General features: G+C 39.1%; 1 protein-coding gene across 1 annotated transcript; it reads right to left on the bottom strand.

Moving 5' to 3' along the window:
* Positions 1 to 2: 2 nt before the first annotated feature.
* LOC121631105 (probable carboxypeptidase X1) lies at positions 3 to 12,652 on the bottom strand. The gene is made up of 13 exons (XM_041971804.1): positions 12,232 to 12,652; positions 11,043 to 11,152; positions 9,357 to 9,496; positions 9,187 to 9,271; positions 6,516 to 6,666; positions 6,342 to 6,430; positions 6,144 to 6,267; positions 5,227 to 5,423; positions 4,973 to 5,152; positions 2,902 to 3,196; positions 2,337 to 2,476; positions 2,134 to 2,236; positions 3 to 2,025 (listed from the first exon to the last, which is right to left on the bottom strand). Exons 1-13 carry the CDS (start codon positions 12,563 to 12,565, stop codon positions 1,697 to 1,699), a joined length of 2,277 nt encoding a protein of 758 aa, XP_041827738.1. The 5' UTR covers positions 12,566 to 12,652; the 3' UTR covers positions 3 to 1,696.
* Positions 12,653 to 13,734: the final 1,082 nt, after the last annotated feature.

Below are 13,734 nucleotides of genomic sequence, written 5' to 3'. Positions count from 1 at the left end.
ACATTAATGAAATATAGTTTTTGTTTGGGTTTTGATCCTGTTCCAGTAACACTTTATTTTCTGTGTGTGCACTATCACATAAAGAGATGATCAAACAGACACAAAAACATGTTGAGTTGTTCTTACAGTTCCCTTCATGACAAGGCATCCCAGCAGTGGTACTAAAATAGTACGTAATGAAAGATCAGCCTCTTTTGCACTGCTGAGCTCTGCGTTTGGGTCTAGTATTTGTAATTTTTTAATGTTTCCTTTAGGGATTTGAGCATTACATCACACATGCGGTAGAAAAAAACTCCTTTCTGGCTGAATTAATGTGTTTTCAAGTGAAAGCAAAATGTTATATTCAACCTCCAATGTTTTAGCCTTTATGCTGATTCAAAGGATTCCTGAAACCCCTTATCTAAGTTGAGCCAAATGTTGATTTTCCACACTGAGATTGTTCCTTTTGAATTACTCAAAAAAGGTCAAATAATTGTGTAATATAGAAGACTAAAGAGGAAGAGGCTTGGCTTTAAGGGACTCCTTCCACCACATCCAGATTTAAGTACCTAGATGGAAATATTCAGTCTGATACAAATCATGAACGGTCTTTAAAGACAAACAACACCATCTTAAAAGTGTTTGAATTACCTCCTGGTAGCTATTACAGGTCATAAACTTGGTCATATGCTCACATTTATGGTCAGGACCTCAGTTCCACCCACTGTTTGTGAATTCAGCACTCATTTCTGTGATGTTTTGCATTTATTTTGTTCAGTGGGGTGAATCTGTTACATGTCTGTCTTTTATGAGCAGTCTGATTCAGAGGAGTCCACATGACTGGTGATCTCCTTATGTATCCTCCAGCAACACCTTGAAGTCAATAGACTTTTAAAGCTCTGGTCAGTCTTCATCTTTTCAGCTCAGAACTGTGGCTCATCCAATGCTTGTTTATTGATGCAATGCCCGCAAATTGTAGCACATTCCTACCAACAGCTCATGGTGCTCTGGATGTTAGAGAATCTAAGATGGTCAAAAAAAATTACACCAACTAAAACATCAGCATGTAACGATGTGTTCAAGTGCAGCCTCACACAGGTGGTGGTACAATGTCTGTGTGTGTCCCAACCAGACTATGTCTTGAAGCTCTTTTTGTTTCTCTTTTTTTCTTTAATTTATTTAAGTTTAAGGCACTTTTTAAGACTAGATAGCACAAACATTCTTTTGCAAGACTGTGGCCCTGTTGGACAGTAAAAAACAAAAAGACAAACAAATGGTGTGAAAATGACATATCAGACCAGCTGATGGTAAAGTCTTTAACTCAGTTAATGTATAAAAAGAAAAAGAAAGACAAATAAAGTGAATTCATCATTTCCTTGTTAGCGATTTGTTTTGTATATCTGGAGTGGATGGTTGTTTCTTGTTCTTGTCTTTATGTGCCTTTTCTGGGTAATCTGCTTTAAAGGGTCAGTTTACCCAATTAAAACTATGTTAAAACTCACATTTTTCTTTCAGTACAAACATACATGTAAGGTCTCAGCACATAAAACTGTGTGCATGTCTCGATATTTGCTTTTGTTAAATCAACTGATCCACATTTGTCTTTAACAGAAGACAAATGTGGCTTTTCTCAGAAACAGATCAAATTGGACTACGTTCAACATATAATCCAGATCATTTCCAGAAGCTTCTTTTTGCTCCCGCGTCCTGGCTCCTGTCACGCTCTCCGTGCCGAGGTTGCCCGAGCTCTCCTCGTCTGCAGCCTCTGTTTCTCCCTGCGGTGGTTAATGGCTTTGGTGCTGGCACGTAGCTTGCGGAGCCTCATAGCCCGAAGCCGCAGCTGATGGTCCTGCAGGATCTTCCCTCCTTTGACCTGGATCTGCTTCTGCAGCTTAATGGGAATTTTCGTGAGGTTGAAGTCACAGGCTGTGGGATGTGGCTCCATGCCAACGTGGCAGTGTCGCGTTAATGGGAAGTAACCTTCAGCCCATACCACAACCTTGTACTCGCCTGGGTTCAGCAGTCGCCAGTAGTCCCCGTCAGCAGCTATTGGATTAAAAAAAAAAAAACTGGGTTGGAACGTTTTTCTAGATGCAAAACATGCACATATTACAAAATGACATCCTCTATATTGTTGCAGTTATTCTATATTACCTGATCGGATGTCATGGCCATGGTCCTCCACCGTGATTACAGCATCTCCTATTCCTTGTTTGGTGATCTTGTCTCGGATAATTCCTTTGATCCCTCTGTGAACCTGGGTGAAGAAAAATGCACTGATCAGCTGTTCAGGATAATTAGGCTGATGGCAGGTGTGATTTTCTCTGTGCAGCTGGTTAACATGAATATAGACCGACCTGCTCCATGTAAACCAGCAGAGATTCCTTGTTGTTCTCCCACTCAACTGGAAGCTCGCTGGCATGAGGAAACTTATCACAGGACAGCTCCACCGTCACCTCGAAACAGTTAGTGTGCATGTAGCTGAAGTCATTCATACCTGCAGGGTAGAGTGAACACATAAAGTCATTTTGATTTCTCTTACTCTAAATTTTTCTTTTACAAAGTGGGGTTATCACAATATCAGATTTTTTGTACATGATTATAATGGCTAAAAAGCATATATGATAATATCACAAAATCAACAGAAAATGATACAGGAGGAAAATATATTGCTATTAGATTTATCCATCTTTAGTTTTTATCCTCTTTTTTGGCAATTGAACTCCAAAAATGGTATAAAAATATTTCAATTCAATTTTAAATATTTTTCTTAAATGTAAGATTTAAATTTAAGTCCTGGATTTAAATTTTCCCAATTTAAATTAAAGTTAACAAGGAGTTTTCTTTTTTCCTTTGCAGTACTTTTATCTCTGCAGTTTGACTTCATAACTCGAGATGTGTTTGTCTGCAGAGCCGACTCACTGCCAGGAACCGTGTGCCAGGCTCCACCATTGATAATGTTGTTGTGTTGCTGGAAGTCCTCGTAATGGCAAAGGCGGCGGTCCGGGTTGACCATCACCAGGTTAGTCGAGGCGTAGACGGAGGCTAGCCAGCGGAAGAAAGCGTTGTCAGCTGTGGGGGTGTCTTCCTGAGGGGCCCAGTCACGGGTGCAGTCGAAAGGATACGTAACAACCAGCTCTCCTCCATGGAGATTGGCACTCAGAACGAAGGGAATATCCTGCATCCAGTTGATGACTGCACGAGTCTCTGGTGCAACCTGAGCAGAAAATGTTCACTCATAAGTACAAGAATAAAACAAATACAACATAATTTGGTTTGCATTTATCTTTCCACTTCAGAAGCGAATTATTAGATCAAATAACTCAATAATACTACCTATAACGTTTAAATAACATATGCACTCTTTCAATTATAATGTTTGTTGAGTGAAAAATTAGATAATTTAATCCTAACAAGTTCTTAAAATTAGACAAATCTGACCTCAAATTAACACTAGCACACAAACTATTACACTGTCACTATTCAACAAAAGCCAAACCAAATGGGACAAGCCAAAAAACTAAGTCCACCCTTACTGCTTTCACAGGAGCTGAGAGGGACTCAACAGCTGCTGCTGATCAAATTCCCATCAATCAATCATCAGTGTGAGCAAGCACCACTATAAGGGCAGGAGTTGTGGCAGTTTGCTGGTCTGGAGCATTTGTGTTAACACAATGCCAAGGAGGAAAGACATTAGCAATAATTTAAGAGAGACATGGCTCCAAACAAGCAATAGCGGCAGCAAAACTTATTTAATCAAAGTTGCATCTGAGCAAACCACAAGACATCTGGAACAATGTCCTTTGAGAAGAAGAAATGGAAGTCAAGATATTTGGTCACAATATGCAGTGGCTTATTTGGAGAAAACCAAACACAGCACACACAAAAACCTCATACCAAGTGTCAGGCACGGAGGTGGAGGGCTGATAATTTGGCCTCATTTTGCATTCACATGACCTGGATACCTTGTAGTCATTGAATCTGCCACAAACTCCTCTGCAAACCAAAGCAGAGGTTGGGTCATGCAACAAGACAATGATCCCAAATGCAGCAACAGCAATGATCCACTTTAAATTGAGACCTCAACTTGACTGAAATGCTTTGGAGCGACTTTAGGAGAGATGTGTTTGAAGGAATCCCTGCAAACCTCAGTGCACTGAAGCCACAACCTAAAGAAGAGTCGGACAAATTTCCTCCGGGATGATGTGCAAAACTAACAATGACATACAAAAAAAGATTAGTTCTAGTTTTTCCGGCTAAAAGGTGGTTATAGAAACAGCTTTTGTGAAATGTTTATGTTTGTTGTGTTGACCAGGATACAAAAGAGATCTTTCACTTTCTCTCGGCTAAATAATGGTTATAAGAACAATGGGGGAAAAATATCTCTTCAAAGCACAGAGTTCTGACATTATATAATGTGTTCAGAGAAATAAATCTTCTATTTGATGGCAAAGTTTCTGCATTTTTTTTTACCAGGAAACAAGGAACTGATAGCAAACACGAGAACACTGAGTGGCAATGCTCAGAATTCAGGAAAACCACAGCGTCTTGGCTCTGCAAATATTTCCTGATCTGAACTCTGCTGCCACTAAAGTAAAACCATAATTTTCTTCTTATCAAACTGCCTCACGCTACACTGACTGAGATAGGTTTTCAGCACAACCCGTTCTCCAACAAACTAAAATATTACATGTCACATGTCACATGTTTTAACAAGCTGTCATTAAGCTGCTTATTCCTGCCATTTCACCAAAACTAAGCTTAATAAAATCTCTTCCTTAAAATATAAATTATATGTCCAGTAAATATTCATTCATATCATTTGTAGAGTCCAGTGTTTTGTTTTGTTTTGTGTTTTTTTTTAATACAGAAAATTTTAAGCTGGATTTTTTCAAATAATTCAGCCTCCATAACACTGTCATTATTAATAAAAGCACTAGATGGGGCCAAAGTAAAGAATTTCTTAAAGAAAAGAACATCTGCACATCCTCACTGTGGCATTTTCTTGAGTGTAGTATTCTGGGATGGGGATGTAGTGGTTGGACACTGTGGACGGATCTGCTGCAATCTCTTTAGCATCCCACATTATGTTGTTCAGGTCTGGAAAGTTATGGTTCAGGTCGATTCCTTCATACGTGTATCTCCCTTCGGCCCAGCCAGCCAGCTCTGATCCCTGCGGCAGAGCCGACGATCAGAAGCAGAATCAATGACCACAATGGATTTGTTCAAAGAAAAATGTTCACCCACCTTTTCATAGGCGGCTTCATATCCGTCAGGGTTCATGGAGGGCAGAAGGTGGATTCGTGTCTCGGTGACCAGACGTATAATACGCTGGTTGCCTCGTTTGTATTCTTTACACATGTACTGCATGAGGTTCAAGACAAGCTCTCTACCAAGTACCTCATTTCCATGCATCCCAGCCACATATCGAAACTCTGGTTCGCCTACCAAGAGGGACATTTAGAAAGTTACTTTACTTACAAAGAAATAAATATGGAAGAATTAGAACAAGAGGTGCACAACACATGCATTCCCTCAGATTATTGTCATCTCTGTTGAGCTGGTCCACAATCAAACACACATACTGGCCAGACTTGACGGCAGACATTCCTGAATATAAAAACTCCAAAGACTTCAGGACTGCATCAGATAAGAACTTCTTATTACTCAGAAAATTTAAAAGTGTGCAAAGAAAGCCTGCCTCTCTTTCTTTTGGACCGACATCCATGAAAATCAATAGCAGCTGGTGATGCATGAAAAAAAAATCCTCTCATGGGAGTGAAGCAACTTTGAAATGTGTTTATACCATTTGTCTGAGAGGAAAGTAAGACTTGCTGTGCCCCTCTTAATTTATTTATGCTTTTAGGTCTATGTGGGGGAGCTACAATTCACTTTTAGACACAAGCCTAAAAGCATAAAAACCATTTTTGCAGAGAAATCAGTTTGTTTACAGAAGAGAGGCCTTCTTTGCAGGATGCCCTGCCTCTCTGCATGGTGCTCCTCCAGAACCAGGCTATATAAACACTGCAGGATGTTGAACTGGGCCTCAGAGCAGCTCAAATCAGGGTAATTTGATAGAAATGATCATCTCTGGTCCAGAAACATCAAAATTTGAGGTTTCATCTCAACTTGAGCCCAGAAGAGAAACATTTGCATCTTCTTACCGAGTTCATGTTTGCCGGGGTTATCTGATATCTCCATGACATACAGTTTGAGGCCCAAGTAGCTCTTTCCTATAACGTATATGCGGGTGATGTCCGGACACTCCTCTTTTACAGATTTCATGAGCTTCAGGGAAAGAGGGATAAGTATGAGTTAACATTTTTAAGGGGTTAAATCTGAACTCTGAACTTCTCTCTAACCTTTCTCATCTCTTTGTAGTTGTGGTGTCTGAAGTCCAGATCATCTTTTGATCCTTGTTCTTGCTCTGAGGCATAGATATCATCTGGATCTATGAGGAAGCAGCGTGAGGTTTCCGTAACTTGGTTTTGCTTTGCTGACTGATAAATATTAGTTACAGATGAACGTCCACTTACCTTCAACCCGGCAGCCCAGTATCTCAGCCCTGAGGCAGATGGTCCCGTTGGAGTACCAAGTCTGTGGATTGATGCGGATGAAACGGGCAACAGTGGGAACTGGAAGGAGCCCGAGAACGGAAATCTCCGGATACTGGTTCCCTTCAAATATCTGCATAATTCAATAAGACGTTACATAGATTTGAACACCTAAAGCAAGCAAAAAAAAAAAAAGTCATTCACAGATGGTTAATCAGCCAATTAAGGACATTCCTAGATGTAAATGGGCTTTTAATACAGACTAATCAGAGATTGTCTTTCTCAGTCATGGTGGAATTAGTTAGCCTGGTCCTGAATGAAATGAGTAAAGTGCTTGTCTTGGTTCTTTGAAAAGCTGCTTTTACAGCATTGCAGTAGCTCCTGGTTACAGCACAGTTCCTGTAAGAAAATAACTATCCAGATATACCACCACTGGCATGAAAGCACTTTAAGTAGTCTTGTCAGTTTTTTCATTTTTTAGTGCCCAACAATAATAATAATAATAATAATAATAATAATAATAATAATAATAATAATAATAATAATAATAATAATAATAATAATAATAATAAAATTAATAATATCTTCATTTTTATTTGAAGCTTCTCCTTAAAAGACAAAAAAAAATTAAAGTTAAATTAAAATTTCATGAACAGTGACTTTTTAGTTTTGTTGACTCATATGAGCTGCCACTGATGTCCAGATCCTGGGGATGAGAAGGGTTATCTAACCTGCAACTCCTTGTAATTATTTATCTTGTTTCAAGAGTAGAGCCAAATGGGTAAACTTCATCAAATAAATCAACATTAAATGAGAAATGTTTCACACTGTGGTAATCAGTGGTATGTTCTTCAAAGTCTGCTGGTTCTTCATTTTTACTGGTAGTCAACGACCAAACTGGTTTATATGTTTATCTTTATATGTACTAACTCATTGTTGTATTGTCTACTCATTAACACTAGAAAACCATAGAGATAACAAAACTGACAAATCTGATAAAAACGTATTGTAATGTTGTCATAGATTTGTTTGTTCATTTGCATGGAATTAATCAGAGATTGATTTCTATTTAGCCTTTTTCTTAGAAGTTAAACAGCAGAGCTCAGCAGAACTTCAGTTCTGATTGAGACTAACATTGTGGTTAATCTCCATCGTCCAGGTGCTGACTAACTGTAAGACCTACTCTTGGCCTAATTTAAACCCTGTCTGGGTAAAGCATCCATCACAACTCCATGAGGAAACAAAGTGTCAGAGAAAAGCAAAAATCTGATTGTGAAAAGTTGCAAAAATAAATATACTGGAAGCTGGTAAGTGGAATGAGCAACCAACTGAAAATCAGTGGAAATAGTAGTACAGCTGTAATTAAATTGTAAAGAACCATGCTACAGCTAATTTGAGCCCAATAGTTAAAATGACGCCACAGACAGAATGTGCAAACAGACTGCTAAATACATAAGTTTTTATGACAGCTTAGTTACTGTGAAAGATTTTAGAAAGTGTCCATCTTTGTGAAGGCACAAGAATAGAAACCAAATTCTTTGAGATATTGGCTCAGATTGGATCCAGCATGTTCTGGTGTTAATGTGGATGATGACAGTGAATGCATCATTACAGAAGTGAAACATTCAAGTGGGAGACTGATGCTGTGAGGCTGTTTGCAAGCAAAACATGCTGGGAAGTTAATTATACGGCACCATGAGTGTCTGTGGAAGAATGTGCCAAAAAAAATCACAAAAAAAAAAACTGGCAGATAAAATAACTCACAGACTCCAGACACTCCAGACGCTATAGAAAATATTCTGGCATGACAGTGATGCAAAGCACACTGCCACTATCACGTAAATATGCTACTTGATTTCTATCCAACAGAATGCCTTTAGGGTATTTTAAAGAAGAACATTTAAGCAGCACAACTCCTCAAATACAGAACAGCAGAAAAATAAAAATGACAGGGAATATCCTGCTGGTCAACTTTAAATTATTTGATGTTTAGGATCTATATTCTAGTGAATACTGTTCATGTGGAAGTGGAAAAACAGAGAGTAACACATGCAATGCAAAGGCTGCATAATTTGCCAAACATGTTACATTTTGGACTCATTAATCAGATTCTGGTTATGGATTATTACCAAAATACACACATGTGCAGTACTGAAAAAAACAGAAAGACAGTCTTCCAGACTAACATGGATCTGAACCCTTGTGTCTACAGAAAGTCTTTGTGATAATAAAAAAAATGCAGATTCAGCTGAAACCATGACCTCCTTGGCAGCAATCGAGAGTCTGAAATGAAATGAAAAAAAATGTGTGGACTGTTTTTTCCTCCCTTCTCTTGTTTCCTGGAAGGAGGCTGGATTTTCCAAAATATGAACACTCACATATGATGTTGAACTGAAAAAATAAAAACTTTTTGGGTGAGTTGCAGGTTCAGATCAAAGCTTAGATGTCTCTGGTTTGAATGTGTGTTTTAATATTCATTGCATGTATTTTTAAACAGATTTTTATCTTAATTGCAGTCAAATAGGCACTTTAATAGCAGTTAACTTTGGTTTTTATTAATTATTACACTTTTGACACAAACTACTTACAGTCTGTTTTCCAGCTACATTATTTCTACTGATTTTCTTCACATTACACAGGAAGTAGTTCTTACCGCCTCTTCCGTCCCATTCATGCAGGTTTGCCAGCTCACAGAGTCATTACTCAGCTGAACTTTGTAGGTTTTGACCCAGTCCCAACTGAGACCAAAGAGGACAATACAATGAGCAGTTAAACAAATTACATTATGCTTAGTCTTGTTCTAACCTGCTGACACTACCTGACCTCCAGATGGAGTTTTTGCCCTGCAGGATGACTCCGGTAAACAAGGTGAGATAGATGGCGTCCACCTCAAACCACTGGTGCTTGTCCTCATACTCTGCACACCAAGCTCCATCATACAAGTCTCCGTCACCAATGCCTGACTGAAAAGCAAACAGATTTATTATTTATTTATTTATTTTGGTCAGCTGCAGCAGTCATTGCAGACACTTTGCAAGCTCCTTGCTTGGCCTCCATGTGAAGTACTGCATGAGGGTTTGGCTTTGACCTGATTGTAACATTATTGCTTTCAGACTGTAGAGCAGGACGAGTGGGATTGTTAACAGCATTCAAACTCTGATATTTCAAAGAAATTTCTTTCACAGGAGATTTGGATAAAGGTAAGATGTTATCATGAAGGTCATTTAATGAGCCAAGAAATGCTGAGGGAATAAAACCACACAGTGTTGGAACTCTACAGTAAAATAGTTTTCAGAACGATAAGGTCACGTCCACCTTGCTAGTATCAGATTGGACCCCCTTGTACCTTCGGATCTGTCTTAATTCTTGGTGCCATAGATGCCATAAGGTGTTGAAAACATTCAGAGATGTTTCTTCTTTTTTTACATGACAGCATCACACAGTTGCTGCAGGTTTGTCGGCTGCATCCATGATGAGAATCTCCCGTTCCACCACATCCCAAAGCTGCTCTACTGTACTGAGATCTGGTGACTGTGGAGGCTGTTGGAGTCCAGTGAACTCATTGTCATGTTCAAGAAAGCAGGTGGAGATGATTTCTGACAGGGTGCATTATCCTGCTGGAAGTAGCCATCAGAAGATGCTACACTGTGGTTTATAAAGGGATGAACATGGTCAGCAACAATACTCGGGTAGGCTGTGGTGGTTAAACCAGACTGTGAATGACAAGAAAGTATTCCCCACACCATTACACCACCACCAACCTGAACTGTTGACACAAGGCAGGATGGATCTATGTTTTCATGATGTTTCCACCAAATTCTGAGCCTACCATCTGAATGTGGAGCTGAAATGGAGACTCATCAGACCAGCAACGTTTTCCATCTTCTATTGTCCAGTGTTGGTGAGTCTGTGTGAATTGTAGCCTCAGTTTCCTGTTCTTAGCTGACAGGAGGAACCCGGTGTGGTCTTCTGCTGCTGCAGCCCATCTGCTTCAAGGTTGGACGTGTTGTGTGTTCAGAGATGCTGTTCTGCAGACTTTGGTTGGAACCAGTGCTTATTTGATTTCTTGTTGCCTTTTTATCGTCTCCATCCAGTCTACCCATTCTCCTCTGACCTCTGACATCAACATGATGTTGTGGTCCAGACAACTGCTGCTCACTGGATATTTTCTCTTCTTCAGACCATCCTCTGTAAACCCTGGAGATGGTCTAACAACATACTTTTCTTTAGGATCATTTTATGGAGCTGTGCACAATCTCCTCCACAAGCTAGATGTCCCACTTTCTATTTGGGTAATGTTGAAGTTACACTTGTGGAGTTAAACTTGCTGATATTCCTTTATATTTATTATTAAATAGCTGGAGCAACTAATAAAGCAAATCTTCTTAATGTTGGAATTGTTTGAATCATGAATCAAAGTGTGTATTCATTTTGTTGATTTATCAGAATAACCATTTTGAATCAGCTCAGTGTAGCTGGTGTTTAAAGTGACCACAGAATTGGACTGACCTGGATATTGAGCCTCCCTCTGTGAGGACCCAGACCAGAGCGCTGGTAAGAGGAGGCTCGGATCTGGCTGTCATCAACCCGCAGAGACTCCAAGCCAAGGGGAGGACAATCTGTGAGTAAAACCAACAGCGGTCAAGAGATAAAAATCTGTGTCTTGCATGAGCTGATCCTTTGCAGAAACAGTTTGTGAAGGACTGATGCCTGAAGGGTTAAACTTTTCCTGCCTTCTCTGAGTAAGCAAATACATGGCTGTTGTAAAATGAGGCCCCATTGGTTGTTGGAATATCCCTAATCATCTGGGGTCAGTTCAGTAGAAGTTTAGAGGCCCTCACCTCCTCCCCCTCCATATTTGTGTGGGAAAGTGGAAGAAGTGCAGATAAGTGATTCATGGAGGGTTTTAGTGTAATTTGAGACATGTTGTAAAGCCAAGAAAGCTACAGCTGCAGGGTAATTCGTGGCATTGCAAACCACCAATAATGTTCCAATCAGTCACAAATACATGCTGTACTGGCAGGTTGGCTCAGCTTTTTTTGTGTTCAGTGTTAAATTTTACATAAATACTTTCATGCTAAAAAAAAAAACTAATAAGAAGAAGTAGAAATTTAAAGTAGTCTTGGTTAAAGTAGGAACAGATTCGGGAACAAATAGCTCCACATGAGTGGAGCTGAAACAATTATTTAATATTTGAAAACTAAATTAGCTGTAAATATGAATTAATGCTGAGTTTGGACTGTTTTACACACAAAGCAACTGTAGAGGTTTGTACTATTTTCAGACACAATTTTACTATTTTCAGACAAAAAAAACACTCAAATGAACCCTAAATATATTATCAAAAGGAATTTATGCGAATGCAAATTATTTTATTTGAAATCAATCATGTTTTGAGTTTTCCTTAACATCTATAAGTAAAAGCTATAAGCTCATTTTGACAAGACTGAAAGTATTTGTTTATACAAACATTTTTAATGATCCATCAATTTTTTTTGTAACAATGACTTGATTGGTTTCAGACATGGCTGAGAAGTGGCCTAAATCAAATGCTCAACGTGTCCTTGAAGGTATCATTAACTAATTCTTAATGGAGTTCAGTTTGATTCTAGCCTCAACTCTCTTGACTTTTACAAAGCTTCAAGCAAATGTCAGAATGGTCTACGTGAAAGAAGTTCGGGTAGTTTTTCCTTCTTACCCGGTCCTGGTTTGATGATCTCCTTTTTGGCTTCATCTCCCTCTCCTTTCCTGTTTGTTCCCTCGCTGTTTTTGCTGCTCTCTGTGGCCTCCAGCTGTTTCTCTGTGATGGTGCTGGTGGGCGGCTCTGTCCATGCTGCTGCTGTTGGCGTCGCTCCGTCTCTGCTCTGCTCCTCCACCGTGACAGCAGCCTCGGTCCACTTCACAGTGGCTGGGATAGTAAAGTTGATGGATGGATAACTCTGAGTCGTTGCATCGTGTATCTGCGCTCCGGATTCTTTTACAAATCCTCCAAGAACAAGCGCGGCAGCCAACATGCACAATGACTTTACCATCTCCCTCTCTGTTTGCTGCTGCAGAGTGGTAGGGAGAAAAAAAAGTCCCGGTTTAGTTAATGTCCAGATGACAGAGCCAGACCTTCATCCACATCCCTCCTCCTCAGTCCCACCTCTCCTAACTTTCTTCCCTCCCAGCCAAAATTTCAGCCCAAGTCCTGAGAAAAAAGTGGCATGTCATGTGCATCAACATCACTTTTCATTTTTCAGTCATTATTTCTGTGTGTGTCTGCCTTTAAACATCACCAGTTTAGCCTCACATTCATCCAGAGCAACCCAGAAAATGAGGCAAAACTGAACATAAATTGAACCTTGTTTGTACTTTGTTGAATATCTGCAACCGGCTAAGGCACATGTGCAAATGCTATCTCTGTGCCAATTTACACTTTGTATTTTTACTTATGTGTCCTTTTTAAAATAAAATAAAATAAAATATGAGTCTCTGTATTTGTATAATCAGACCAGAGTAAATTAAAAATCCAGCAAAAAAGAAAAAAAAAAACGTCTGTGTTGTGATTATGCAAGTGGTGAACCTCTGCGGCTTGCTAGTGTCTCTTCAGAGCAGTTCATAAGGCCAAACTCATATTTGGGGTTTATGGTGACATATTTGCTCAGATATTAATATTGCAGCTTCTTTCTAATCATGTCGCCATCTATGAACACCATACAAAGGCATTATACTGGTTCAGATTGACCTAAAACACTATTTAAATTTATCTACTGATTATTCTGTTGTTGAACATAGAATTTGTTGTTTTTGTCTGACTATAAATTTCTTTTGTTCTTTTGCCAATGCTCAAGACCAAAGTCTTTGTGGCTTAATCCAACCCAGACCACATCTCCCTCAATGTTTCTTTCAGATTCTTGGTGATGACAGCCCTCTTGTCTCCCATGCCCCCTGTCCAGATCTGTTAGATGAGTTGCAAAAATAAAAGGTTGACAATGACAAGACAGAACAAGTTTATTTATACAGCACATTTCATACATAAAAGCATTTCAGTGCTTTGTACATAATAGTAAGAACATATAAAGTGACATGCAAACAGTGAAACAATTTAAATCATGTGAAGGCATAATTAAAGCGTGTGCAAAATTAATAATAAAACATAAAATCCTATTAAACAATCTATTAAAATTGTTAAAGGCAAACAGAAGTCTTGATAAGTTAC

Source organism: Melanotaenia boesemani, chromosome 20, assembly GCF_017639745.1.
Source record: "Melanotaenia boesemani isolate fMelBoe1 chromosome 20, fMelBoe1.pri, whole genome shotgun sequence".
Lineage (NCBI taxonomy): Eukaryota > Metazoa > Chordata > Actinopteri > Atheriniformes > Melanotaeniidae > Melanotaenia > Melanotaenia boesemani.
The sequence above is the reverse complement of the archived record's forward strand: the minus strand, read 5'-3'. Positions and strand labels throughout refer to the sequence as shown.

Coding starts and splice junctions, on each gene's coding strand:
- LOC121631105 (XM_041971804.1), bottom strand. CDS start 12,565: ATGGTAAAGTCATTGTGCATGTTGGCTGCCGCGCTTGTTCTTGGAGGA. Junction 2,477..2,901: donor CTGGCACACGGTTCCTGGCA/GTGAGTCGGCTC, acceptor TCTACCCTGCAG/GTATGAATGACTTCAGCTAC. Junction 2,237..2,336: donor TGCTGGTTTACATGGAGCAG/GTCGGTCTATAT, acceptor TTCTTCACCCAG/GTTCACAGAGGGATCAAAGG.